At 52.0% G+C, this 26,885-nt stretch overlaps 1 protein-coding gene across 1 annotated transcript; it reads left to right on the top strand.

The window, feature by feature from the left end:
- LOC100907162 (collagen alpha-1(XVIII) chain) lies at positions 1 to 26,885 on the top strand. Its single transcript, XM_029113328.1, has 23 exons — positions 1 to 132; positions 12,374 to 12,406; positions 20,496 to 20,568; positions 20,795 to 20,836; positions 20,960 to 21,000; positions 21,085 to 21,316; positions 21,514 to 21,786; positions 22,047 to 22,330; positions 22,423 to 22,476; positions 22,618 to 22,746; positions 22,878 to 23,084; positions 23,206 to 23,382; positions 23,465 to 23,675; positions 23,814 to 23,974; positions 24,063 to 24,227; positions 24,352 to 24,649; positions 24,762 to 24,800; positions 24,912 to 24,985; positions 25,096 to 25,236; positions 25,367 to 25,465; positions 25,570 to 25,581; positions 25,710 to 26,020; positions 26,422 to 26,885. Exons 1-23 carry the CDS (start codon positions 1 to 3, stop codon positions 26,792 to 26,794), a joined length of 3,561 nt encoding a protein of 1,186 aa, XP_028969161.1. The 3' UTR covers positions 26,795 to 26,885.

Genomic DNA, 26,885 nt, shown 5'->3' with positions numbered 1-26,885 from the left:
ATGATCTCAGGCTGGAGCCTCGTGAAAACCTACTTGATTCTAATCGTTTCGCAGGGCGTCCTGGACTCCTTGAAGTTTTATTCTTTCAACTCGCATGCTCCTGCTGAAGTCCTCTGCGACGATACGTTTCTGGTGAGTACCAAGTTCTCATTCTCTTCGATCGATTAGTCGCTTGTCTGTCGTACGGAATTCAGGTTCATCCAGAATGGGGATTCGTAGAAAACCGGAATCCTCTGCCAGCCCAAGGTGTCTCACGATGCGTAGCCGAACGAAATAATATTCGAGACGAGCCCACAACACGATCACGGATCTGCGCGCATTTCATCGAGACCGACGCAAAAAGTCGGTGAGGTTTTCAATCGAACATCGTTGGCTTGCCTGTGAGACTGACGGTGGCTGGCTGGCTCGTTGGTCTCGAGGGTTTCGATTCCCTCTTTGTCCGCGGGGAAGAGGGTTGGCAGGGGCATTTCGCCTTCGGGCGCTCGTGATGGAACTCCGAACGCTGCTCCTCCTGAATATGAAACATTTTGTGAAATGGAAGCGCTCGTCCTGGTTCTCCGTGCTCGCACGAACCGACAATGGCATAACGAATTCGCGAAGCAGTCGAGGAAGCAGCGAAATAGTTTTTCCTTCGTCAACATCCACTACGAGACATCAGTTCGCGTATGCGTCGACATCAGAAGTCGAAGCGCGGAGGAGTGGCTGCTGCGAAGGAATAAAGATGCCAAAGGCGAGGTATCACGCCGTCGTATCCTTCGAATTCGCAACTCCGTCGGAATGGGAATTTCTCGAAAAGATGTGATGATTAGCGTCTAATATTGATGGGGGGCAGAATCGTGGTATTTGTCATTTGGAACACGAGCTGCCAAGGCGAGATTCTCAATTCATCGTGATTGGGTTTTCCTCGATTCCGCGGAATCTGGAAGGTCGGAATCTTTCCCTCACAAATCGTGGAATCACAAACCAGCGGAAGACCCACGTTCGGGGAGACCGCTTTCTCCACCCCTGTTTCGCTTGCTGCAGTCCCGTGAGTTGACACAGAGGTCGAATCCCTCGAGAGCTCCCGTTCGCTCGCAACAACATGATCATCGCGCCTGTTTCGAGCTGCCGTCGCCGCAGACGACATCCTCTGTTGATATTTGCCCTTTTCAATCTTCCCGGTGTCTCGCTCTCTTCCGCCTCCCTGTCTCCCCCCTCCCCGTCTTCCTTGAGATCTCCCCCCTCGGCTCTCTGTGACTCTCTTGAACAATGTCTGCAAGAGCCGGGAGGAGTTAGCTCTCTTGGCTCATGACGACTCTTGTTCAGGCTTCAGAGAGCACCGCGCCCTGGACCTGATGAGGTCAACGTTCACCGTCGAGGGAAAGTGCTGAAGTACCGCCGAAAGTCGACAGAGAGACTCATCGATCTGTTTCCCAATCGGGAATCGGGTCGAACGGACGAGACGTCAAATTTTGGGCCAATCTCATAAAAAGACCAACTCGCTCAGCTGTACCACCCGTGAATAGTGTTTATCTACCCGAATTCCCTGCGGTCAGCCCCGGCTGCAATAGTTGGATCTCTAATTGATTGTTGACACAAGTCAATTATTCTCGATCGCGGGCGGGGATTTCGTCGGGAACTAGGCACCAGGGTTGAACGCTCGACGAAATGCCCGGAGGAATGCCCGAGCGTGCTCCGATCAAGCGTTCCCTTGGGTCTTCTGAACGAAGGATCGGTCTCTTGGGCCGAGAAGTAATTCCGAGCTCTCTCTCCCTTTCGTTTCAAGATGAGTAGCCGTTTCATTTCGGTCTTTGCCCCCTGTAACATTCGTTCTCTCTACGAGGGCGAAGGGGTGAAACTCTATCTCTTGGTAGTCAAGTCGCCGACTCGGTGGGAATTTGTTTTTCTCCCGTCGCGTCGCTGTTTCCCTTCTTCCCTTCATTTCGCGCTCCTGCTCCGTTTCCTGAGGAGCTCCGATGATTCGAGCCGGACGAGGCGAGGCCAAGAGGGGCCAGGAGCCAACCCTTCCTCTGGGAGGTCGGAAGCGACGGCGACGGTGTGGGTGTCGTTCATCGACCCATATAAAACGGGTTTATGCAACAACTTATCGAGGATTAGTTCGCCGTGATAACGCTGTCTCAAGCAAGATAGTAAAGCGAACGGAGCGAAGCCAAGCTAGGTGATGACTTCAGCTAAGTGTCGGCAGCAGGACTCCTCCGGCTGCAGGAGCGGTGATTTTCGAAGCAAAGCTCTCCCTCATGATAACAGGAACTTGTCCGCTGCTCTACGCGTGGCGTCGTGGCTCTTGAGTTCCTGGCGTAGATTCAACTCCCTCACAGCTTCCGCGCTGGCTGCTACGACGAATTATTCGAAAGCTTCCGGCCGCTATCGGAGGAATACCTCCTGGACCGACACGCTAAGCGGAAATATCGCTCAGGTCTGCCACGAAAAACGGTGGCCGGCTAAAACGTCGAAGATATTTTCACCTCAAGGGTGCGAACGAGTCGGAGATCAGCGGCAAATGAACAAAAAAAGTTTCGAGCATTCCATGTCGAATCACTCCGGGGGACGCAAAGATATACACGCTGCGTCTTCGAGTTCAATCTAGCCGAATCGCAGTCTCCAGCTAAAGTGGTTTCACGAACGACTTTTCCCGTGGTGACCTGGCTTGCTTCGGGTCGTGGGTAGAGCTCGTCAGACCGTTTGTTGGTCGCTCGGTCGATTCGGTGGTTGGTCGTACAAACCGAGCGACGACGGACCCGACCGACGAAGTCCCAAGACGCACATAAATAAGTTGAACCCAATTGGTTGGTCACAGCTTTCCGGAGTGAAGAAACACGGGGGCCGCTCCCTCCTTGCGGGTCTTGTGAGCAAGCATGTTCCGCCGGGGGCGTTCTCGAAGGCTCTCATATCCCTGAACAGACTTGGATACGTGGGCAAAGTTGAATTAATTTTCTGAGCCTTGCGCCAAAAACAACTCCATAAACACGAACACGAGAGGCTCTGTGAGACGCTCTCACGGCTAACAGATTCGGAATCCACATCGTCTGATCTGGGGATGCAAGCACGAGCAATGAACAGCGAGCCGTTTGGAGAGGAACAAAGGACGATCGGGACGATCGCGGCTTCTGACAATAACACCGCTCCGATGACAGCCGAACAGCGCTCGAACAGGAATTTGGAGCGTCGTGTTTTCTTCGGACGCAAGTCTAAATTTGAATCCCTCGACGACGTGGAGGCACGGTTTTTGCTGTTGACTGCATTTGACCCGAGCACTCGTCGTCGAATGCGGCCGCCTCTCTGCCAGCAGTGCCGTCGCTGCTCCAGACCCAAGTGAGCGATGGCTATATTAAGTTTCCGACTCGCTAGTCGCCGTCAGGTAGCTAGGTATACGTCGTATCAGCAGATTTGTAATTGCGTCGCCGTCTGCTGAGTTGGTTTCCGATACAGCGACCAGGGCCATCTTGTCGTCATTACTTGAGGTATTGGCGTAGGATCTCTCCAGTCCATACTTCCGTTACAAATAAGAAGTGTTTCAAAAAGACTTCTTCGAGCTTGGCAGGCGGCGGGGTCCCTGTCAGAAGTCCGCCGACAGAAATATTGCAATCTACCGATTTCACAAAATCACGAGCCAAGAGAATCATTCTTCAAATCGTGGACCAGTTTAATGCTCTCGAATGGAGAGAGGCTCTCGTTCATAATAATAGGCCCGATTGCCCCTGGGGTTCGAGGCCGTCGTTGCATTCCAGAGAAGGATAGCGAATGGAAGGATTCGCATCCGAGGTGGGCGAATCGACGATCCGATGCTGCATGTGCGACGATATCGATATTCAGTAATATCGCGATGGAGAAGTTCGAACGACGATCACAGTGAGAGAATATGAAACGGATAAGTGCTCCCACTCGCAAAGGAGGGAATTTCGCAGATTCAGCGAGACGTGGTGTAACGCTCCGACGGTTTCCAGTCGGTATCTGAGCTCTGCGACCTCTACTGAATTGTCGCTCCAATACCAGAGTTCGCGCAAAGAGAACGCGCCCCCTCCCTCTCTCACCCCGTGATGACCAACAACATGGACTCCAGCTCAAGGCTCGGGGAGTTTGCGCCCCTCCCCAGCCGGATATTCTCTCACTCAGTGATTTGTGAAATGCATTTGCAGGTTGTCGTTCTCGTTGAGGTCGATTGAGTCGAAAACGTTCAGACTCGGGGCTGGAGCTAGTTGATGGCGGGCGTGCTATGCTCCCCGCCAATGCCCCCCTCTGGTCGCTTTGCTTGCTCGCTCGCTCCCTGTCCCCCCTCCTGCTTGTTTCCCTCCATTGCCGAGTAGACATTGAGATATTTCGCCGACTAACGATTGGCAAACATGGGGAGTGGGAGCTGGGGTAACGATGTATCCACAAGCATTGACGAGGCTTCGCAGAGAACACACGGAGAACAATCCACTCGCTTCTGTACGAGGTTTTATCGTCGAGGACAACATTCTGGACAGCACGTAGATTCACCGTGTGTCAAGATCCCTCTGCGGCGATCGCGCGCGCGCGCGCCCACCACGCAGCGACATTATACAGTGAGCCGTCCTGAGTGAGAGAGCGGCTCCCGAGTCCACAAGAGTTTACGCCTCGCTTGAGGAGCCGGATTTCTTCGGAGGATTTGGACGCCAATATCCTGAGTCCGAGGCGGTTCCGATGGCAGTGACCGGCGCTGCCGCCGTCGTCGTCATCATCATCATGGTGGTGGGGTGGGCAGATTTCTCGAGACAGTGAACGATCCAATCAAAATACTTAAGACAATAACAAGCTTCAATGGTTTCCGATGGTCAAAGACTTTCCGCTACTCTCGCTTCCGCGCAACTGCCGACTTCTCAAAATGAGAATTTCACTTGAGGACGGTGCTCTTCAAGGGAAGAAAAGGAAATTTCCCCGATGCGATCTAGCCTAAAGGTTACTCACAAACAGTCTGAGCGCCGCCTTCGATCGAATTTGCGGATCGACGAACCCGGCAGAAACGATTCGCTCGCGAACGGGAACAGAGTAACAACGTTCGGAAGCCTTTGGGTCGTCAAGAGCTCGAACACCGAGATATCCAGAGATCGAAAACGGGGGAGCGTTCACATTCAAGAAGAGACGAGCTGTAATCCCTCGCGAAATTTATTGTCGACGCGGTAAGGAATTTCACTTTCCAAAGTCATTGTAGACAGTTTCCTCGACAGTTTATGCAGCCGAGAAATTCCCAATAGACAGGAGCATCCAGCAGGCCAACATTACAGAAGAGCGAATGACGTTGGATAGCATCGGTCGTTATGACTGTCAGTGTTCGGAAGGGGATGGAGAGTGCTCCGATAGATACCATTGTCCTAATCGCCGTCGTTCCTTCCACGGCTTGCAATTGTATCGAGCCTTTCAGGAGTCCGAAATCCTGCCGCTTCCCCGTTCGCACTGTCGCTCGATCTGGAATACGGAGATTTTCTCTCCGGAATATCATCGCTCACTCGGCTCTAGCGGTTGGCGCGGGTAGGTTTTTCAGAGTGAGGACCACGGAGACGGGAATCTTTCGTCATTTTTCCGCATTCGGAGCGTTGATGTGGGGAAGGTGTGATAGGATTTTAGGATTTGGGCCATGGGCGCGGCTATTTATGACCGAAGTGATGTGGAGACATGAAGCTTAGGGAATCGGGAGCTCAGGGCTCCGGGTGGACGCTAGACGACCGGAGCCAGCCGAGGACAGGCTAACCTGCTGTCCTGTACCCCGAAGTTGAAAAGCAGTGTTCGGGCTGAGAGGGGGCATAAAGCGGATTTCGTTGAAAGTCGGCCGCGCAAAAGTACGATTGTCCGCATCTTTTGATAAAGAAAAAAAAGAGGAAGAGGAATAAGATATTCCCGAGGCAGCTTGAGACTCTCTTGAGAAAGGACATTGCGAAACTCTGTACACTCTCGGCAAAGCTTCCAGAGTGGTCGTGGAAGAGTCTCGCAGGGCCTTATGCGCTTTCGAGTTTTACGTCTGAACTTCACGTTGTTCCACGCAACAGGAACGACGCCTAGAGGCGGCAGCGTTCCGGCAGTGCTCGGAGGAGTAGAACGAGATTTGTTTCTCCCAGTTGCTGTCTCAGTTGTCCTGTCCTTTTTGATGGCATGCCTCGTTCGTTGGCCAAGCAGGGTATTTAAACGGGAATCCAAGACGGATCGGTGGTATTATTGGATAAAGAGATGGAGATCCGTTGTTATGGTCGAAGACGCCCGCAGGATAACGACAGCGGCGAGAAGGAGAACGACCGGAGACGAAGGAGAAGAAGAACGAACGCCACAAAGGACGAGAAGGAGCGCCGTGTCACAGAAAGCAAGGATCGCCGCATCCGATACGCTCGAGGCCTGTCCGTCCGTCCGTCCGAGTCAGGCCGACCGAGCGGCCGATCGTCCGTCCGCTCACTCGACAAGCAAGCAGGCGGGCAGAGTGCCAGTCAGTCAGTCAGTCGGTCGGTTAGTCGAGTGAGCAGGCGGTCAGCCGAGCAGGTTGTAGGACGATACGTAGGACGATATGAGTTTATTCAGGAACCTGGCAAAAAGTGAACGGAAATAGGACCACGGCATTGACTATTATCTCCTGTGACTCCCCGGGGGAAGAGCACCGTTGCAGAAGCCGTTTTCTCGTTATATGTATTCTCTAGCTGAGGGTAGCGACAAGTGGAGAGTTGTGGCCTTGCGGCTCCCCCGAACGATGATTCGAGGATAATTCCGAGCTCGTGGTTATCTATCGAGTTCCCGCGTGTCCGCGAAGGAATGTCCAGTGTTCCGGGAACATTCGTGGAGGGATTATGCATAATCATCTCCCTTCCGAAAAATGCGTTTCTTGCTCCTGTTGCTTGCCCGTTGACGCCAATCATCGGCCTTTCGACAGCTCAGGGGCATCGTTGCCATGTCGATCGGAATTCAGTCCCCCGAAGTCAAACCGGTTTCCGTATCCGAGAGGGAAACACGGAATCTGACAGAGAACCAGAGGGAGGGCATCGGGAAGGATTGCAACGTCACTTCAGATGTCTCAATGGCGCTCCTCGCCATCGGTCGGCCGCTTCCGTGCTTGTTAGTATTCCGAACACGGTTTGTTCTCCCGTTGGTTATTGCTTTAAGTTGACGCGCCGAGTCAGCACTTATTGCAGCCGTCGAGGACAGGTTTCGACCACAGTTTTGAGCTTAGAACTAACTCTCTATGAGCTCGAAGATGAGACACCGTCAAACAGTATACTATAACAGTTTTTTCTCTATGGAAGCAGCATAATACATATCTAGGACTTCGAGACAGTGACATACAACCCGAGGAACTGCGGGGATCCGCAACGCCAACCAAAACGATGGCAAATCGACAATGCGGAATCAGACACTAGTATCGGAATTCCGACAATTTTTCGCAGTATATTTCAATGAGCAAATCTTCGATCGGGAGCTGCAAAACGACAATCGGGAATGAGAGGAAAGAAACGACGCACGGGGCCGTGGAGCCTCGCGTAGTAGGGAGACGGTTGCGCGAGTCGAAATCGCTGTAGCTTGTGCGTAAGCAGATCGCATTCCGAGCCATTGATTCCAGGATTAGTCTCCCCGTCAGGTTTCCGTGCGTTTCCTCGGCCCACGAATTCCGACGTCTTACTGGGAATCGGATTGTTCAGCTTGCCATTATCGGCCTTACGATTCTATTGAACTCGTGTCGTCGGGGAATAAATAGCGCTTCTCAGTGGAGCTTGAGACAACCCGTAATGGGAGCGTCGTTTGAAATTTTTTCCCCATGAGAGTTTGGGCGATTCTCTTGAATCTGATTCGAAACCAAGAAGTTTGTTTCCCGATTGAGAGTTTTTCATATTTCCATTGCATTCAACCAAATTTCCATACAGGCGGGGGCTCAAACCGGAGCCCCAGCTCGTGGATGACGCGAGCCGGCGAGATCGAGAGAATTGAGGAGATCTCGGGAGCCGCCGATAACTCATGAGCCGAAGATCAGACTCTCTATTGTTTTCGTTTTCGAATCGGTAGTCTCGGGCGGTTAGATTCCGCGGTCTGAGCTCGGTCAACCACGACAAACTGCGATTGAAAGCACCGGTGAGTTGCTCTGGAGCTGAGCTCCTCCGCGACGATATCCAAGCGGAGTTCGCTCTCTGCCCTCAATTTCCTCGGGAACGAAGACGGAGAGCTCGGGCCGCGGCTGCTCACCGAGTGAAAGTCCATTCGCACTTTCCCGGTCATTGAGCAATTTAGCTCTAAAAACAGAATTACTTACCCGTTTCGCTCTCTGGGCCTGAATCATGTTCGCCGCCCGTAATGGAGTTCGTGGTGCCCGTGTAGGCGGCCCAATGGTCCTACAGGAAGTACATACTTAAAAACTGCCTGTTCACTTAACCAACCAACTAATACGCGATTGGCTCGTTGCGCTAAGACGACGTTCAGATTTTAATTTTTTGCTCCCCCGTGGCTCGAGCATTCGACCAACGCCACCTTCGTCGCGGCGATCACGTACGCTTATGTGTCGACTGAGGCTTCGTTTGATTTGAGTGACGGGAAACCGTCAGCCCAGGAAAGATGGAGCAGCTATTAGCCCCAGGAAATATCGCTGCCTCGAGCGCCGGGTCGATTTACCGTCAATTCATCGGACGGAGATCCGTGGCAGACGTCATGGATGTTTTCGTTGAAAATAAACCTCGCGAAAGCCGGAATATCTGGGAGCAGAATACTCGGAGCGGTTCGCCAAAACGTGGTGTGGTTAACGAAACAATCCTCTCTGTCGGAGTGTTCGGGGCTGGGTGACCGAGCGGGAACCGCCACGAAAGTCAATCAGCGTCGTATCTATACTCGCAATTGGTGTCTGGTGGGCGATTTTTGTCTTCCTGCAGATCGAAGCCACGCAATGGAGGCTGTCGACTTCCCCCGCTCGCAGCTTCGGCTGCTGTTGCTGTCCGACTCGTTCAGCCACTCGAACAGCCGCGGAGTACCACTCGTGGAAATTCGCATTCACCGATGTGCTCAATGCTCCGAAACACTAACGACGCTGACGGTTGCGACTTATTGACCGTCGCAGAACAACCAGAGTTACGGGCGCTGTTTTCACGGCGAACTCCGGGGAGCTCCAGGAAGGTTTTCCTTCTTTCCGAGTTCCTCTGAAGACGTCAGAACAAGCGACACGCTGACCGGTGGAACTCATTGCTACTCCTCCGTCGGCTAACAGGCACCTACCCTTCCGAACTCTGCTCATTTGAGTTCGGATCATCGATGTCTGACAGCTCGATCGAAAAGCCACGGTCTGTCAGGTATTTTCTCCCACTCACGCGGACCCGGTGTTTACGACTGGTTACTCAGTGTTCATTTCCACCCGGACGAGATCGGCTCTTTTCAGTCCGTCAAGTAGTAACCTTATTTTGTCAGGACCTCCCTACCGTAGCGTTTCTTTCCGCAATTCGTTCGATGGGATCGCCGGATGGAGTCAGCTCCCATGATGGAATACTTTTATTATTTATCTTTTAGATAAGTCTCCCTTTTCTTTTCCCATGGCAGCGGGTGGTCTCTTCTCGGCCAGAGACGATCCTTCATCGAGACTCGCCTACTGGTCGGAGGAGACAGATTCGATGGAGAAAGGGAAACCAAATTTCAATTGTGTGCCCCGTGAGTCGGTCCTCCAACGCTCGAATCAGTCGAACTCAAGGAGAGGATCCTCGGAGTTTCTCATCGGAAGAGCATGAATTTCGACCGGAGGATCGTGGAATCGAATGAGAGAGGAAACTCTAGACTTCAAGACGGTGCAGAGAAACCGGTCGCTCAAACTGGCTTGTGACACGCAGTGATTGAAAGAGTTTTTCTACGGGGAAACTGACCTGTTTCCTGAGTTTCGGAAAGACCGAGTTCGAAGAAAGGGAAGACGGCATGTCAGACAGAGTCTGTCTAGTGGATTTATCTCGGCACCAGATAATCTGCCGATAGTGCCTGTCGCTGTCGGAGGAGGATCATCTTAACATAACAATGAAGGCTCGGGGAAGTCGGACGCCATTTAGCTCAATTGAACGCTACCCACAGTGAACCGATAACGTCTGGCTTGTGATGGAGTGGGTTTTTGCAAAGTTGCAGGAGGGATGGTATCTTCGCGCTTCGTATTCGCCTGGTGAATTCGAAGAGGAGCGTACGGTATCGGGAAAAGAGGATCCTCCACTACGCTCCGGGATATTGTTGATTCGTCTCCTGCTGAGCTTGAATAATCACTCCGGGCTCTCGCTTACGATACTTTCTCTTAGCAGAAGAAAACTTTACCCAGAATGGGATGGTCGAAAAAATCGCGAATCCGAGTTCGTTCGAGAATTTCGGAAGATCTCTCTAGGAGACTCGTCGGAGTTTTGATGGAGGGAACCCCGCCCCCTTCTCTTGTTCCATCGGAGCCTGTTCGTGGTCGAGCAAACGGGGTAACGCATGGATGCTTCGGAATTGTCAATATCGCGTCTCCGTCGACGGCTGCATTTCGCAGAACAGATTTTGCCAGGATCGGGGCTCTTGACTAGCAGCATGTTGTTTTCGGCTTCTTCTTCGTTGTCGTCGTCGTCCGCACCCGTCGCTGTTCTGCCTTCGCCGTCTTTCCTCCTCTATTGAGAAAGCGATCTCTGAGTGCGTTGACAGCCAATCTCCTGTCGGTGTCGATAGCAGAATGCCCGAATTGAGTGGAATGCCGTTCTACTGCCTCAGGAGGCATGACTGGCGATAATAAGTAATACTACTGCGGACTTCGGCAAAACTTCACGGATCAAGTCTGAGTGGATAGTTCCCGACTCGCCCGGTAACACGTGAGTGGAAATTCGAGGAATCCACGACAACTCCAGAGCAGGGAATCCCCAAACGCTTCTGCGATCGGAGCTACGGAGTTTAGAGGTCGCCGGCCTCCGGAAACGCGGAAGTCCCACGCCAGCAGCGGAATCAGTCCCGTCGGCTGACGGTAGTCGGACTCCGTGGAGGGGAATTAAATATCCCTAGATGTAACGAAGGACCAGGAAGTACGTCGGCGAATGAACCAGGAACAGAAATCGTCCTAGATGGCAGAGGGAGCTGCGAAGTATTCTCCATGTCGTCGTCAGCAATGAAATGAAACTTCCCGAGGGCCAAACGCAAGGTGTTAGTCGGTTGTATTTCGTTTGGTGGACAGCGTGCGGCTGGTTACGTTCCTTTGTCTGTCTGCTTCTTTGCTCGCTCGCTCGCTTGCTTGTACGCTCGTTGCCGTCGGTGTTATACGGCATATAAATGTGTAGTAGCCGCTGTCGGGGGCGAGCTGGGAAAGAGAGTTCACCTCGTGTGTCGTTTCCATCTCTCGCCGTACTCTACTCTCTGTAGCCCTTCTCGCGAGAGCCAACACAGTCCAGAAGTCGACCGACTGTTTCGGTAGACGGTCGACCAGCCGAGCGAGCGCTCGCAAGCTCGCCCACCCGCCCGACCCGCAGAGCGAGTGAGAGGCAGCTGGCAGACCCATTTGCAATGATTGGGTCGTAACAGTTACTGTTTCGCACCCAAGCACGCCAAACACTCCGTTGGTCAATTGGCGGCGGGTTCAAGAGTACAGCAGAAGAGGCACGACGCAATGAAAAGAAGAACCCGATCCCGGCGTTTTTATTTGGATTCGTTCCCGTAAGCGAGAGACTAACAGGTGCGCAGGCGGGACGAGGCTCCTACGTGGGATTATCATTCAATCACCATCGGAGTCGCAATCACTCTCGAGGAGTGAGCTCGACAACGCCGCGAGATCCGATTTATTTCCGTACCCAAAGCCAATTTCACGGGAATTCCGAAGTTTGCTCACCGATAGCATCGAATTCGCGATTCGTGACGACGCGAGCGAGACGAAACTCGCCCCACGCGAGACCGCTTCCCTCTCGATTGGGGCTCTCAGTAGTTCTACATAGTGAGTGATAAAACGGATCTCCGGCGCACTGCTGCCACTGAGTTTTTTTTCTCTCGGCCATCGATCACAAACGAAAGATGCTTTCGACTGGGTCCAACTCCACCACCACCAGCTCGAGATTTCTGCTGCTGAGGTGGGTGGTGGCAACACCTTGTGCGGATCAGCTGACTCTTGGGGTGACTCAAGGGTGAAGAGTCTGATTTTCGATCAGGAGGGAGAGCAGTCGCGGGAAAGAGAATCAATTGCTGATAATCCTCTGGGCCAGAGCGAAGGAATCGGAGCGAGAAAATGAATGAGAACGGCGCAAATGATCTCCGCTTTCAACTTGAGCATTTTTGTGGCGGGGCCTGCGCCTCGTGTCTGAGACATATCGCAATCACGGCAAGCCAGCTAGGGTTAGATTCGAGGCACCCTGCAGCGGATGGAGATTTTTGGTACTGATTGAGGAGTCCCGGGATCAACTAACTAACTTTCTTGTTCCTCTTTTTCAAGGTCCTCGGGAACGGCGACATCCATGAGAATGAGGTGAGTTGAGAACGATGAGAGAACGATCAAAATTCACCATAACCTTCGAGTCAGGATTATCATTGCAAACGACGACGCCGAAAGTCGTCGTTGCATCCCTCGAATAGTCCGAAAGGTCTATGGCTATAATGGGCATACATATCTTCGAGGTTGTGGATGAGAAAACGAGGGTCTGTTCTGTGTGGAGGACCCCGCGTGGTTTATCTGGAATACCGCGCGGAATATCCCAATGGAAATTGTGCAAGTCCGCGTTCTCGGGAGAGCATGCCCGTCGATAATGTCCCGGACTTGCAACCTGATCGCGTTCGATCGAGCGACGTGTCTCGAAGCGCCCCTCGCGATCAGAGCCCCGTCCATGTAGTCATCTGCAATTATTGCCTAGGATGATCGTTATCCCCAGCAAAAGAGGAGTTTCTGACTCTGCGGGTTGCCATCTGTCACGGACTCCTTGGCCCCCGCGAATTGACTAGGTTTCGCGAAACATAGGCGAGGCGGGGTCTTCGGAGAGTTTATCGGCTCATAGGGTCGTGTCCGATTTCGCGCGAACAGCAGCCCGAAGTCCTGAAGACATTGGGTATCGACACAAATCGAGAGCCTGCCAAGAATTAGGTGACGGATGGCAGAAATAGACATATCCGACAGAGGTAGGAGTATAGAAAATGATCGTGATCGTGGAGAAGAATTCATCTCTCGCTTTGTTGAAAATACGAGGTGACTCTACGATCCGGATATCAAATGAATATCAACATTGTGGCTTCGGGTTGTGGATGTCCTGGCAGTGCTCCTCCGATCTGAGACTCCTGCTCCCTTGAGTGATGTAGGGCATCCAAGTACCGTTGAACTTCTGCGGGTCTGCGTCTGCATCGGTATGCTCCATCCGAGAAGACCAAGGCGCAACTGCGGCCTCTTTTAGTCGCAGATATTGTTCGGCTATCTCAGAGAGCTCCCTGATTATTTGTTCTCTATCCGCGCCAGAATATTGCCTCAGTTCGCAGGGATCCTCCAGCAGATCGAAGAGGCACGGCTGCTCATTGGAGTTCGTGCAAATTTCGTCATTTTTGATCACAGAAGCTTTGAGCATGTCGTCTACCGTGTACGTTCGGTAATCCAACCCTCGGGGACTGTCAGCCATACCTCTATTAATTTTACACTTCACTTTTCCTGCTTCTCGCCAATCGTCTCGGCGCTCTTCGAAGTCCGGTCTTCTACTGAGGATGTCATAAGTCACAGATTTTTTCATTGCTTTTTGCAAAGTCATAAAATCATCCATCGTGCCACCAGCTGTGGCGTACCAGGAATCGTACCAGGGGTCAACTTCTGGCGGGGGCTTGCCATGCATCAGCTTGAAATTCCCACGGCGCACAGCGAAATTCTCCGTTCCCCCGGTATCGTAATTGATCAACAGGTTTTTCCGTGGCGAATCCGTGTTCCGATCGATTGAATCCCAAATATCGTGACCGTCGATATCTATCGGCAAGTCCCGCAGCTCACCACCTGAAGGGAGGAAATCGAACTTCAGTGGAACCTGATCCGGAAGAATCATTCCGGAATCGAATATCCGGCTGGACTTCACGAACCAGCGAGCTTGTAGAATGTCGGGAGCCAATCAGTGATGTGATAAAGATGCTTATTGATGTACCGCTGTGACTTCAGCAGTGGACTCCACAGAAAGCTGCTCACACGAACTCCGCCTTCCCACATAGAGAATTTCTGTCCGCGTAAGGGCCAATTCGAAGCTCCGGTTTTGTAGGATTCATCGACGATACTCGGTCCCCCGTTGTCCGAAGTGAAGAGGATAACCGAGTTTTGGAGCATTTCCGCCTCCTTCAGAGCAACGACCGTTTGCCCGAAAGCATCGTCCAGTGCTCGTATCATGCCTGGAAATAATAGGTGGGGCTATTTCCCGATCTTCGTGGTGGAGATGGCCCGTCCGTGAGGACTTGATAAATGCAGGGAAAGCCTCACCGGCGTATTTTGTCCGACTCTCGACCATGATGTGAGCGATTTCTGGATCCTCAATCCATTGCCGATCAACTTCAAAAAGTTCGTCCTCGTTATCCCCGCCGTGGGGAGCCATGTGTGAGATCATCAAAAACATCGGCTTCTCTGGATCTCGGGATTGTATGAGATGCTTGACGCGTTGAGTGATGATGTCCGTAGCGTACTTCCCATGGGCATCCGGATCACTCTCCTTGTTCAAATGCCAGTCGTAGCCTATTCTGCCGTCGGCCTGCAGGGTGAGGAATATATCTCCTGAGCTCATGGCTTCGCATGTCGATTGTACAGACCCATACATTGAATTTCCTTATGAGTGAATTTACATCTGAGGCGGAGTGATTGTAATATGTGCCTGCGCCATTGTAGAATCCATAGAAAGAGTCGAATCCCCTGTTTTCCGGGAGGTAATCTTCTGCATAGAATCCCAGGTGCCACTAAACGGATGAATGAAATTTATGAAAACACTCAGCCCCTCGGTCGGGGCGACGAAATCACAAGCTCCACGGAAGATATCAAGCTGAAAATTGTCGCGCGTACCTTCCCGACAAGATGCGTTGCGTATCCGAGATCCCGAAGATACTGTGGGAGAAGTCTGTGCTTCAGATGCAGAGCCTCTTGCCTGCCCGGCTGAATTACGTATTCTTGGAGCCCTGTCGAGGTGTAATTTATCCGTATACCTCGAACATCGAGTTTCCATCAAACATGTGAAGCGTTGAGGAATCTCGGCTCGCATAGAACGGAAATCGGTGGCGTCCTGTCGAGCTATTGAAAGCAGGATGCGTATACCCGTTCCGCATAACCTGGAAGCGTGTTTGAGCTTCGCTGGCGGCAAACGACCCGTTCGCATGATTCCGCGCGGAGTTCAATTCTGTCGTAGATCGCTCACGAACCTATTTTTATGGGGTATTTTCCCGTCAGTAAAGCTCCTCTTGAAGGAGTACACGAAGCTTGAACGTAATGAGAGTTCAAGAGAACGGCGTCAGAGCACATGGCATCGATATTAGGCGTTGGTATCTGTCCATTGGCGTGGAACGATACGTCCGACCAGCCCTGCAAATGAAGATTCCCCACTATTCAGCAGGGGATCAGCCGAAAAAGCGAGAAAACGCACGTATGGAGAAAATGCCGAATTCATCCTCCAAGAGAGAAAGCTGAGAAAATAACACCTCGGAGTAACGCATTTCGATCGTTCGTATGCTGTGAGGAGTCGGAAAGCTCTCACTCCCTCGGCAACATCGTACCCGTCATTGCTAGCGAATTCATATCTGATTGTGCCTGACCGTCTTTCTCCAGAGGAAATTATCGGCTCATGCCTAACGAGCACCGCAGCCGCAGATTGAAGCTCCAAGCTACCAGACAGCAGATAGATATCGTTTCCGAGAGGAGTGGATCATTATTGTTTCAGTAGATACGTAAACGCTCGCGCCAAACAATGAGACGTCTCCGCATCGCTGCAGTTGTCACAAGAGACCATACCAGAAAAGAACAGCACGCAGTTCATTACGGCGTTCGGATATCCCATGGACCCAGCATTAGCCCACTAGCTTCCGCACTCTCTCGTCATGTTGTTGCCCTCTCCCGACAGATTCCTACAGCCCGCCGACACCTGTTCTGCGATCAAGCGGGTTGGAAGGACAACGCTATGACAACTTATTTCCTTGCGGCAATCCCGGGCTTGTAGTTCCTTTTCACTTTCACGAAACGAGCGAGAGGAAGGAGGGTCGCGGCTGGAGCGTAGCGATCGAGAGATCCCTTGGGGAGGGAATACACCCGAAAAGACTGTCTGAAGGGCAGCATTGCAGATATCGTTCACCAACCCACTAAAGTCGAGTATTGGCTAATCTGCCGCGTGATGGAGACGTTTGAGAGTATTCTGTTCGGTCACCGATCAAAACACACCGTCGAGAAGTGGGAGATATCATCAAGATCATCAAAGTCTTGAGTGAGCGACGCTAAAGTTCCCGCAAGTTCTATGCGGTGACGAGGGCCAAAGCTGTATCCTAATCGGTGATTTGTGGTTTCGCTCCGAACAAATCGTCAGCGGCGGACTTCGATCAGTGTTACAGAGATACGCTAGGTTCAGTGATTTCTTGGAATTGACCTCTTGAGCTCCTCGATCGTCCACAAAAAAAATCGTCGAGATGGCCCAAAGAGTCGGCGGAGAATTGTCCAGATCGTCCCGAGCCGAATGTAAAGCGCGAAGCCCACTCACCATATCATCCACGATGAAGAGTATGATATCTGGAGCTCGTTGCCTCTTCCACAGGAAGACAGTGAGAAGACTTATGGCGATTATGATCACGCCGAAGATAGCTAGAACCGTGATGATTTTCCTAACTGAAGGCTTCTTGTACCATTGAGCTTCGGGATTCACGGCCGTTTGGTCAGTTTTGACTCCGGCCGCCGCCGCCATCTCGACGTCTCGCTCACAGTCCGCAGAACTCATGAAACCAGGTCGACAATGAAAACATGTCTCAATATACGCACTTGGAGAGAGTGAAAAAACTTATCCTCGCTCAACTTGCCATTTATATACAATGCGAGGGCATAACAACGGAAAGCCAATAATCCCGTGTGGTTTTCATATATCTCCAGAATCCATATATTTCCGAAAAGGTCGCGAATCTTCAGAGATAGTGTCCTCCCGGCGGACAGCCTTCGGCATCAGGAGGGGCTTCTGCGAACTGCTTTGTGCATGCTTCACCGAGGAGATTATCACATCCGCTAAGCCACGGTTCCCACACGGGCGGGTCGCGATTCGCTGGATTCGAGTTTTGATCAAAGCACGCGTCATACCTTAACCTGGCAGTGCTTTCTACAGGATCGAAGTCGTTAATTATGTGAGACCCGATGTCGTCCCGAATCTGCGGCATGTCATTGGCGATGTTGGTCGTCTCGCAGGGATCGTTCTCGAGGTCGAAGAGGCAGGGCTCATGCGCAAAGTCACAAGCATGTGAGACATTCACCGGTTCGACTCTGATTTCGACATTCCCTCTAGATCCTCTGAAAGTCTCCATGATCTTGTCGCAGCTGACGCCGTTGCAAGTCAAATGCGCACCCCAGGAGCACTTGATCCGAGCTTGCTCCCTCCAATCCGCTGCTGGTCCGGGTCGTCCGATGTCCCTGAGATTTTTCCACACTTTTGAATCATTCCTCAAACGTTCAAGAACTTGAGAGTCTTCGCTGTACTTGAAGGATGCCGGAACATAATGATTTGTCTGGTCCCTTCCACTCCATTTCCCGGACACGTATTTGAACTTTCCGATGATTGCGGCGAAGCCAGGACTGTCTACTGTGAAGTCCCTATCGTATGCGAGGAGTATCTTCGTCCTTGGCGACGCAGTCGTTCTGTTGACTATGGAATCCCAGATGTCGAAACCATCGATGTCTTTCAGATCGCCGATGTCCCCTCCTGGAAATATTGAAAGTTTCGGCATTCATCTCACTTAGATGCGACTCGAGAAGCTCTTCATAAAATTTAACGGACAAATATCCTATCGGGATATTTGTGGGACCAGAGCTCACCCCCTAATCTGCGAAATGTCGGCAGCCAGTCCACGAAGTGGTAAAGTTCCTCGCTGACGTACGGTTCGGTAATCTGGCTGCTCCATACGAAACTCGAAACGCGGACGCCTCCCTCCCACTGAGTGTTCTTCTGACCTCGCAAAGGCCAATTGGAGGCTCCAGTCTTGAAATATGGGTCTTTGAAGGTTGTTCCGCCGTTGTCTGAGCTGAACAAGATTACCGATTCATTCAGGATGTTGTTCCTCTGCAACACGTCCACCATATGCGCGAAGGAGTCATCCAATGACTCCACCGTGCCTGTGAAGGAGCGCTCTCTTGTGAAGAAGAAGCAAAGAAGAAGCGCTGTCGAAGGACTTGCAATTCGCGCCAGCATGAGGTCGAGCGTAGGGGCTGTGGTTTTCGGAGCCTCGACGACTTACGAGCGTACGATCTCCGACTCCTGTCTTTGATATGCAAGAACTGTGAGGCTCGATTTGTTCGGGGCGGAGGTTGATGGAGCGGCCCGAAAGATGCACCGTGTGGGGTCTGGTGAGAAAGTACAATGAAAAGCGGTTTTCGCCGCTGCTCGATGATTCTCTCGAAGCGCCCCTTATACAAATCCGTGACGTAGCTCCCGAAACCAGAGAAATCGGGCTTCCCATCTCGATGCAGATCGTAGGCAGGCGGCACGCTCAGAGATTTCCATGCATCCTGGATGACAGTAAGAACGGCCCAAGTCAGGTATTGGCAATCATGAGAACTTCGGAAGCTCTTTACAAGAATAAAATTCTCTACATGAGATCGTCGCTTTTATCAGGTAGGGGCATTTGATGGAGATGGGATTTCCAAACCTCGCGGGACAAGTGGCTGCTGTAGCTCGCTGAATCTGAGTACGGTCCATAATGCGTATCGAAACCTCGGTTGGTCGGTAGCAAGCTCTCTTTGTAAAATCCGAGGCCCCACTGGAGATTTATGAATAGTTTGAAATTCTGTCTTCCTTCAATCCTTTTTTCGACCAGTGAAATCGCCGACATTCATATCTGGTGGTCACCGGAACATACTCTCCCAATCAGGTGCGTTTCATATCCGAGGTCTCGCATATAGAACGGAAGGACTTCATGCTCGAGGGACAGGCCGGTCCCGTATACTCCCTTGAGGATGGGCCCTTCATTCAAACCTGAACGAAAAATAGTCAAGCCTAATCCTCGACAGATACCGCTCAAGAGCCGGGTTCGCAATGTTCATTTGTATCGTCTCATTGTCTCAGATAAATCAACCCCTCAAATACCGATTCGCAATGGCAGTTTCCCCGTGAAAAATGCGCCGCGAGACGGCGTGCCAGACATGGCTGCGTAATGCCGATTGAGGATTACGCCATCTGCCGCCATAGCATCCAAATTCGGCGTAGGGATCTGCTCGTTCCCATGGAATGAAACATCATCGTAGCCCTGGAATCGAGATTCGCAATAATTGGTGGAATTCGGTGGAAAACGGGCATATCGTTGAAAATCGATTACGGCTGACTTTTACGTTTCTTACTCCATGACTTCGAGTGCCAGTTGCATAAACGGGATTCTAAATTCGAGTTAAGCCAGAAGAACTCGTATAACATCACATCAAAGCTACTCACCAAATCGTCGGCGAGGACGACGATAATATTTGGCCTCGGGTCCTTGGGCTGCGGCCGATATTTCAGAACGACGAAAGTTATGAGGCACGCGAGGCCTCCGACGAGAACCAGAGCAAGGGCAGTTTTCAAAATTAAACTCCATTTCGAAGACGTCATTCTCGGGGATAATTCTCGAATACTTTGAACATGAGGGACATGAATTTATGTCCACGGCGCGACGGAGCTCCCTGAACGAGTCTACCGACTTGTTCAAGAACAGAACTTCTCGTGCTTTGCTCTCAGAATTCTATTTCTCGCTGGGATCATGAATCGCTCCTTTTACGACGGTAATAATCACTGGGACGAAATCACTGTGTCAAGAACAAGTCTATCCCGATTCCGTCACCGAAAGGTGCCACCGAATGAGAGCATCAGTCTCTCGAACAATCACGGGTCACCAGGAGATAGTTCGAATGTTCACCGAAGCGCGCGACGAATGGCGATATCAACCCGATCACCAGGGAGCGGTTTAAGCACTGGGATATGGAGAAATCCACCAATGACAACCACGGTCTCAGGCGAACATGCCGCCAGGTGGCTAGAGACCTCTTTGCTATAGACCGAGAATGCGGCCTGCGTAAACGTAGTCGCCAAGAAGGAGGCGCCTTTAGCAGCATTAGTCGCGGCAGAGCGTCGGCGTTGCTCTAGATGACTCAGCCGTGGCTCCGCTTGCGAAGAATTTCATATGGCATGACATGACAATCCCCAATGTCCGGCTGGGGCTTGACGACTGTTACCTCTCGACATTCGACATGCGATGCGCGATCGAAGAATGCCGCATGTCCGGAAGAGGATCATATTCGCGGACTATTATCACTAATTGTTCATCGATTTATCGCCCTGGAGCAAAACGTCCCCGGAAAGTTGGAATAGCCCTCAAGTTTCCGTCAAATTCGATTTTCTCCTATTCCACTTCAGCGGAGCGAATCCGGTTCCGTGATCGACGACTCTCAACTCACTGATGGCAGTGGAGATGATCTGGAGAACTATGGTGAGTCTTTCGTATGATACCTGTCCTGCACTCATGCGCGGGGACGCCTGCTGGATACCCCTTTTCTGCTGTGTTCTTTTTGTTGCTGAAGGGATAGCCCCCCCTCTTCCCCCCGAAGTTGTATCAGCTCGAGTACGCCGCCGTTTGCCCATCATTAATTTGATCGATCGATAGGAGCGCTTCTTACTGAGACCATCTCATTCCCATTACTTTGATTTCATTTTAGTTCCTCTCAAGAAGCATGATAAAAGCTTATTCAAAATTTTCGGTGAGTTCTATTCCGAAGACATTTCGTTCAATCTGGGACACCCGGCCTCCGTGGGCATTCCCGTCGTCAATAGGAGCTCCCCAAGCTTACAATGATTCCGATATCCGAAATTTTCAATTGAAGGCGCCGTGAAGCATCAGGAGCTCCTCCATCAGGAACAAAAGGTCAGTGGGCTTTCTCGACGACTCAGCGGTCCGCGATCCACGGCTGCTCATGCGTTATTGTATAAGATCGTTTCAACCACCCAGGAGAAACCTGAGCATCACCATGAACGCCATCATCGCCATCATCAACATCATCACCGCCACCAGGGCGCAGGTGCAGCTGATCTAGAGAACACAGGCTTATTCGACGATAATAACAGCAACAATAATAATCAAGTGGCCGAATCGAGTCCGGTCATTGCTTCAGTAGCTTCGAAAGATGAATCCTTCGGGAAAATCGACGGAGAATCAGCAACTGCGAACGGTCTCGAGAACGGTATGCAACTTTTGACTTTTCTTGCCGAAATTCACCCGACGCCGAACCGATCGAATCTGATAGCAATTACCTTCGACGATTGCTGCGGCTCTCTTCGCGTGAGAACGCAGTGATCGAGCTCGGAATCTCCCAAGTTCCCAAACATGTAGGCCAGAGAGTCGGAGATTCTCGGTCAGTTCAAACTTCGAACACTGCAGCTTCTGACATGCTAGACGCCGAAATCTCATTGGTCAGCCAAAACGATACCGATGTCGGAGATTATCACACGCTTCTGTCGACGACCGTGTTCTCCTCGACGAGCGAGCAACCTACGACCTTTGTGGTGGATGACAAAGCAGTCCCAACAGACGTCACCGAAACGCCTCTCGGAAACGCGAGCGAACTCCTTGCCGGTGTGGATATCCAGGAACACGTATTGGACAGTTTCGCGGTCCTGCACATCGACGAAGACATTCGAGGCGACTACAGCGGTATGGGTCGATTGGCACAGCGTCGACTTAATCACCAATCACCACTAATCTCGAACCTCACTCGAATGCACTCTAAAACACTCATCGTCGTCAACTTCGAGCGGCACGGCCTTGAGACATCTGCTTGGGTAGATCGAGAGGAAGTCGAGAGCGTTTCGGAGCACAAACTCACCCGCTGTGAGGAATCACCGGAGCGATCATCACACTAACAGTCACTCCAGGGACAGAAGAATATCGCTCTAAGAGCTCGGTATTTCCAGGAAACGGCGAAGAGCTCGACTCGGAAAATCGACTCGACACAGCGAAAGAATCCGAGACCGCTCTGCCTGACGACGTCGAGGTACGAGCGGACCTGGGAAGTGGTCAGGGCAGCGAGGCGGTCAAAAATGGGGACACAACTAAATCGAATGAAGAAATCGGTGGAAGTCGCGTCGAAGCGACCAGGGAAGCGGATGACGAAGTTTCTCGTAGAGATGAAGAGGTTGAAAAAATGCTCGAAGCCGAAGGTGTGGCAAGCAGCACAATCGAACACCACGTGGCAAAGGTGAGCTGGCCGAAACCAAATCCCTGCGGTTGATCCGGAAATCGTGGGAACAATCGATCTGATCAATTAGTCGTGTACCCATCACGCTTCAGGAAACCGTGTGCAATCCTGAAATTCTGGCCGATTGGATAACCAAGGATAGACTGGTATGTCGCCCTTCTAGAAAACGAGGCGCGGGCTCTTATATATGAGGTATCGGGCTCTCCGAGCTCCGTCAGAACTCTATGCTTTCAATTACCTCAGAAGTTGGCGTCGGATGAGGGGGAGTTGAGGAAATTATGTTTCAGGGTATCCGGGAGAAGCTACGGGGGCCGCCAGGAAATTGTAGTTGTAATCCTGTTTATGACATCGAAAGTCTGAGGGGACCTCGAGGATTGAACGGCAGAGATGGTATGGATGGATCTCCGGGACATCCCGTAAGTGTCGCGGCTAGGATCAGGGAATCAAATGAAAGATTACCGGAAAGATAGGCTGCTCTATTTATCGTGCATCCCATCCGTCAATTATCACGAACAATCAGCAAACTAATCTGGAGTCAACTCGTTAGGGTCTCCCCGGACCTGAAGGAGCCCGCGGCGAAATGGGTTTGCCGGGTCCCGAGGGCCCCCAAGGCCCGCAGGGACCGACCGGACCCATGGGTCCTCAAGGCGAAAAAGGCGACGGTGGCTCCGATGGCGTTCCTGGAATGCAAGGACCCCAAGGACCGCCAGGGCCTCCCGGCCCTCCGGGACCCTCCCACGGGAGATATTTCGATGTGAGATTAAAGATGATGACGGGGAAACTCTCATGTTTATGAATGAGCAATCCTTCCGCAGGAGTGACGCACTCATCGGATGAGAGACTCCGGATACGGGATAAAATTCCAAAATTTGCAGTTTGATACTGGGCTCGGTGACGGAACTTACGGCACTTACATGGGCGCACCTGGACCCGCGGGGCCCATTGGGCCCCAGGGACCCGCCGGAGCGAAAGGTTCAAGAGGACCTCCGGGGGAGAAAGGTGCTAAGGGTGATACGGGCTCGAAAGGATCCCGTGGTCTACGGGGACCAATGGTGAGGAGCTTGCCAACGCTGTCGCTGACTATGGAGTGCACCTGGGTATCGAAGCGGAAATTCTCACTATTTCCTCCCCTAGGGAATTACGGGCAGGCAAGGAGCAAAGGGAGAACCAGGAATGAACGGAGCTGACGGACGACCGGGAACCCCGGGATTCACCGGGGACAAGGGCGAGCGTGGTGAACGAGGTGAACCAGGTGTCGGACTCCCGGGTCCCCCCGGGCCGCCGGGACGCAGTGTTGTCTCTCACGATGACTATGACAACGGCCTAATTCTTGAGGCTACGAAAGGTTCTTATCTCTCGGAGGATCCAGAACTAGTTGGGCTCGAGAAATCATTATTGGGTGGTTCCGAGGGCTCGTAGCAGAAATTACACTCTCCTCCTCCGGAAGAAATCGAAGATTTCGGAGATCGATTCCCTTTTCTAGGTGATCGCGGAGAGATGGGACCTCCAGGCCCTCAAGGGATCGACGGTAGAACGGGCCCACGAGGTGAGCCAGGCGAACCTGGTCCGGCTGGTCCGCAGGGACCCAAAGGGGAACCAGGACCTGTGACAATGCTCGGAGACAATGTGGCAATCCACGTGATGGTGAGTTATTCCTCGGCGATCAGGTTGGGGTCGATAGTCGATAGGTCTCAATGTTAGAAGGGTAGATCTATATCATTCCGGTTTTCAGAAAGGGGACAAAGGCGATGAGGGTCGTCGAGGCAAGAGAGGTTATCGAGGTCCACCGGGACCTGCAGGCGGGCCCCCAGGCCCCGCGGGTCCCCCAGGACCGCCTGGTGAAGGCCTCAAAGGCGAACGAGGAGAACCCGGACCTCCCGGTCTTGTCACCAGTGCGGTACGATCGCGTGTGAATAAGGTTTTTTTCGAAAGCATTTGTCGAATGACTGTCTAGACAAGTTAGGAAACTGAGATTTTGAGCACTCACTTTGATCTTGATCGTTATCTTGGGACGTGCTCAGGATGGCGAGGTCATCCGCGGAGAACGTGGAGAGCCGGGTCCCCAAGGACCTCAAGGAGAGATCGGACCGCTCGGACCGAAGGGAGATCGAGGCGATAGGGGCTCACCAGGACCTCCAGGACCCGTCACATTCTCCGACGGGAGCTCCTTTGATGTCGCAACAATCAAAGGAGAAAAGGGCGAACCTGGCGTCGGTATTCAAGGTCCCCAAGGCGTCGGCCTTCGAGGTCCGCAAGGACCTCCGGGACCCCCTGGACCACCTGGACCTTCATCATGGAACCCTGACTTCAATCCTAATGGTACTTTTTTCCTCGATGAGATCCGAGAATACGGAGCTCAATATGAATTTTCTTCCGCCTATGATCTGAGAGCTATTCGAGGACGCGTGACAAACGTTTTTTCACTTTGTAGCTCCCGTAAGTGCAATGCTCCGCGCACCGGGCTCGATGTGTAAGTTGAGAGAGAGATCTTCCCATTTACAAGAATCAAATCGATTTCAGATTGTCCATCCCGTGATTTTTCGGAGAAACGAATGACATCTAATGTCTCATTCGCTTGCAGTGTCTCATTTCAAAGGACCACCGGGTCCTCCTGGTCCACCGGGAGAGTGTGTCTGCAATCCCAAATCTTCTCAGGTACGTTTCTGGGCTCCCTTCGGGTTCAGATATCACGTTCATCACATCTCCTCCGCTTTCGATGAGCTCGAATGAGATCTTAATCATCGCACTTGGTGCATTTGGTACAGGTGGTGCCTGGTGCTCTGGTTGTTAAGGACCAGAAATCTCTACATGAAACGACCGATTTCACGTCTCCTGGAGCGATCGCATATGTGACGGATGATGAGAATCTCATGGTTCGAGTGCCCCAAGGATGGCAATATGTCGGCGTACGTATTCCGGCCTCCGCGTGGACTATGAACCGAGAGTTTCCTTCATAATTTCCTCGGACTTACGAGTGGAACCTGGGCAGTGTGGTTAAGCTCAAAAACATTCGACTCACGAGTATCGCTCTTCCAGTTGGGGCCTATAATCCTCCCCACCGTAACGACGACAACAACGACGACTGAACAACCGAAACCTCAATTCACTTCTGATGACCTCAAGAATGTGCCAACCGTAAGTTTGCTACCGATCAGCTAGACTCAATCGAAATCCGTGAAGCTAAGAAATATCCACGTATGCTTGTCTAAACATATTTCCTATTTAATTCATGCTTCAAGAAGAGGAGGAAGGTAAACCATATATCCTATGGGTAGCAGCAGGAGCAAGAGAGCGCTTGAAGTCGGGATAGATTACGAGGCCATTCCCCGATGAACTTCGGAGACAGGGAGTGAGATGCATACCACAATACTCATTTCAGATTCGGATGGCGGCCTTGAATCAGCCCTACAGTGGCGACATGCACGGTGTGCGTTCAGCTGACTACGAATGCTATCGTGAGAGCCGCAACGCCGGCCTCAACGGAACTTTCAGGGCTTTCCTTGCGTCCAGGATCCAGAACGTGGAAAGTCTGGTGCGAGCGCGAGACGCCTCAGCACCGGTGGTGAATCTCAAGGGCGAGTTGCTCTTCAATTCGTGGCGCGAAATCTTCTCGGGAAGCTTGGGACACTTCCCCATAAGCCCGAGAATCTACTCGTTCGATGGCAAGAACGTAATGAATGAACACACGTGGTAAGTAGCTCGTGGAATGGACCAATGAATGCTTCCCACTCCGACGTCTGTTCAGTATTCGCCTCCCACTCTCCTCCTAAGCTATCGGCGGCGCGGCGTGTGAAAAACGGAAACAATAGCCTTCCCGCTCGCAGCCCATTTAATTTGTTTATCGTGGAGATGGAGCGGCGAGCTGGATCTGCGGGGATTCCGGTATCAGATATCGTCCTGCTGCCTAAGAGGCTATGCTATAGGCTCCCGATCGACATACCCGCCGTCCGGTAGTCGGGCCACGCGTGTCGAGCCACCGCGCCGGTCCGTTCTGTTCTGAAGTGGAAGTCCGATTCGGACAGGAGAGAACAACGAAGCGCCTTGAAGCCGAATGTTCAGTCGGATGAAATCTGAGAGCGATTCCGTTGCAGGCCTCAGAAGATCGTATGGCACGGCGCCGACCGGAACGGCGCACGTAACATGGAACATTATTGCGACGCGTGGAACTCCGCAGCGTCGCGAAAGACAGGTTTGGGATCTTCTCTCCTCCACAACCGTTTACTCGACCAGCAGAAATATCCGTGCAACATGCGATTCATCGTGCTCTGCGTCGAAATCAGCAGCTCGAGCAGCGCCGTGCCGGTGGCAAGCCACTCGAAGGACCAAGAATCCAGGTGGAGACGTCGAGGGAGGTCGCTGCACGATGACACTCCCTCGTCGGATCACCTGCTCTCATTTGAAGAATATTCCGACTCCTTGGATAGGAAAAAAAAGTCTTGGTCAGACGATGAACTGCATCTGTAAAGCAAGTTGCCGGATCCAGTCACACATCAGCTCAGTGTACAAATCAGTCAGAAGGATTCGATTAGGATAGACAAGGGCCTTCTTTCCTCTC

This window comes from Galendromus occidentalis, unplaced genomic scaffold (assembly GCF_000255335.2).
Source record: "Galendromus occidentalis unplaced genomic scaffold, Mocc_1.1 scf7180000076574, whole genome shotgun sequence".
NCBI lineage: Eukaryota > Metazoa > Arthropoda > Arachnida > Mesostigmata > Phytoseiidae > Galendromus > Galendromus occidentalis.
The sequence above is the reverse complement of the archived record's forward strand: the minus strand, read 5'-3'. Positions and strand labels throughout refer to the sequence as shown.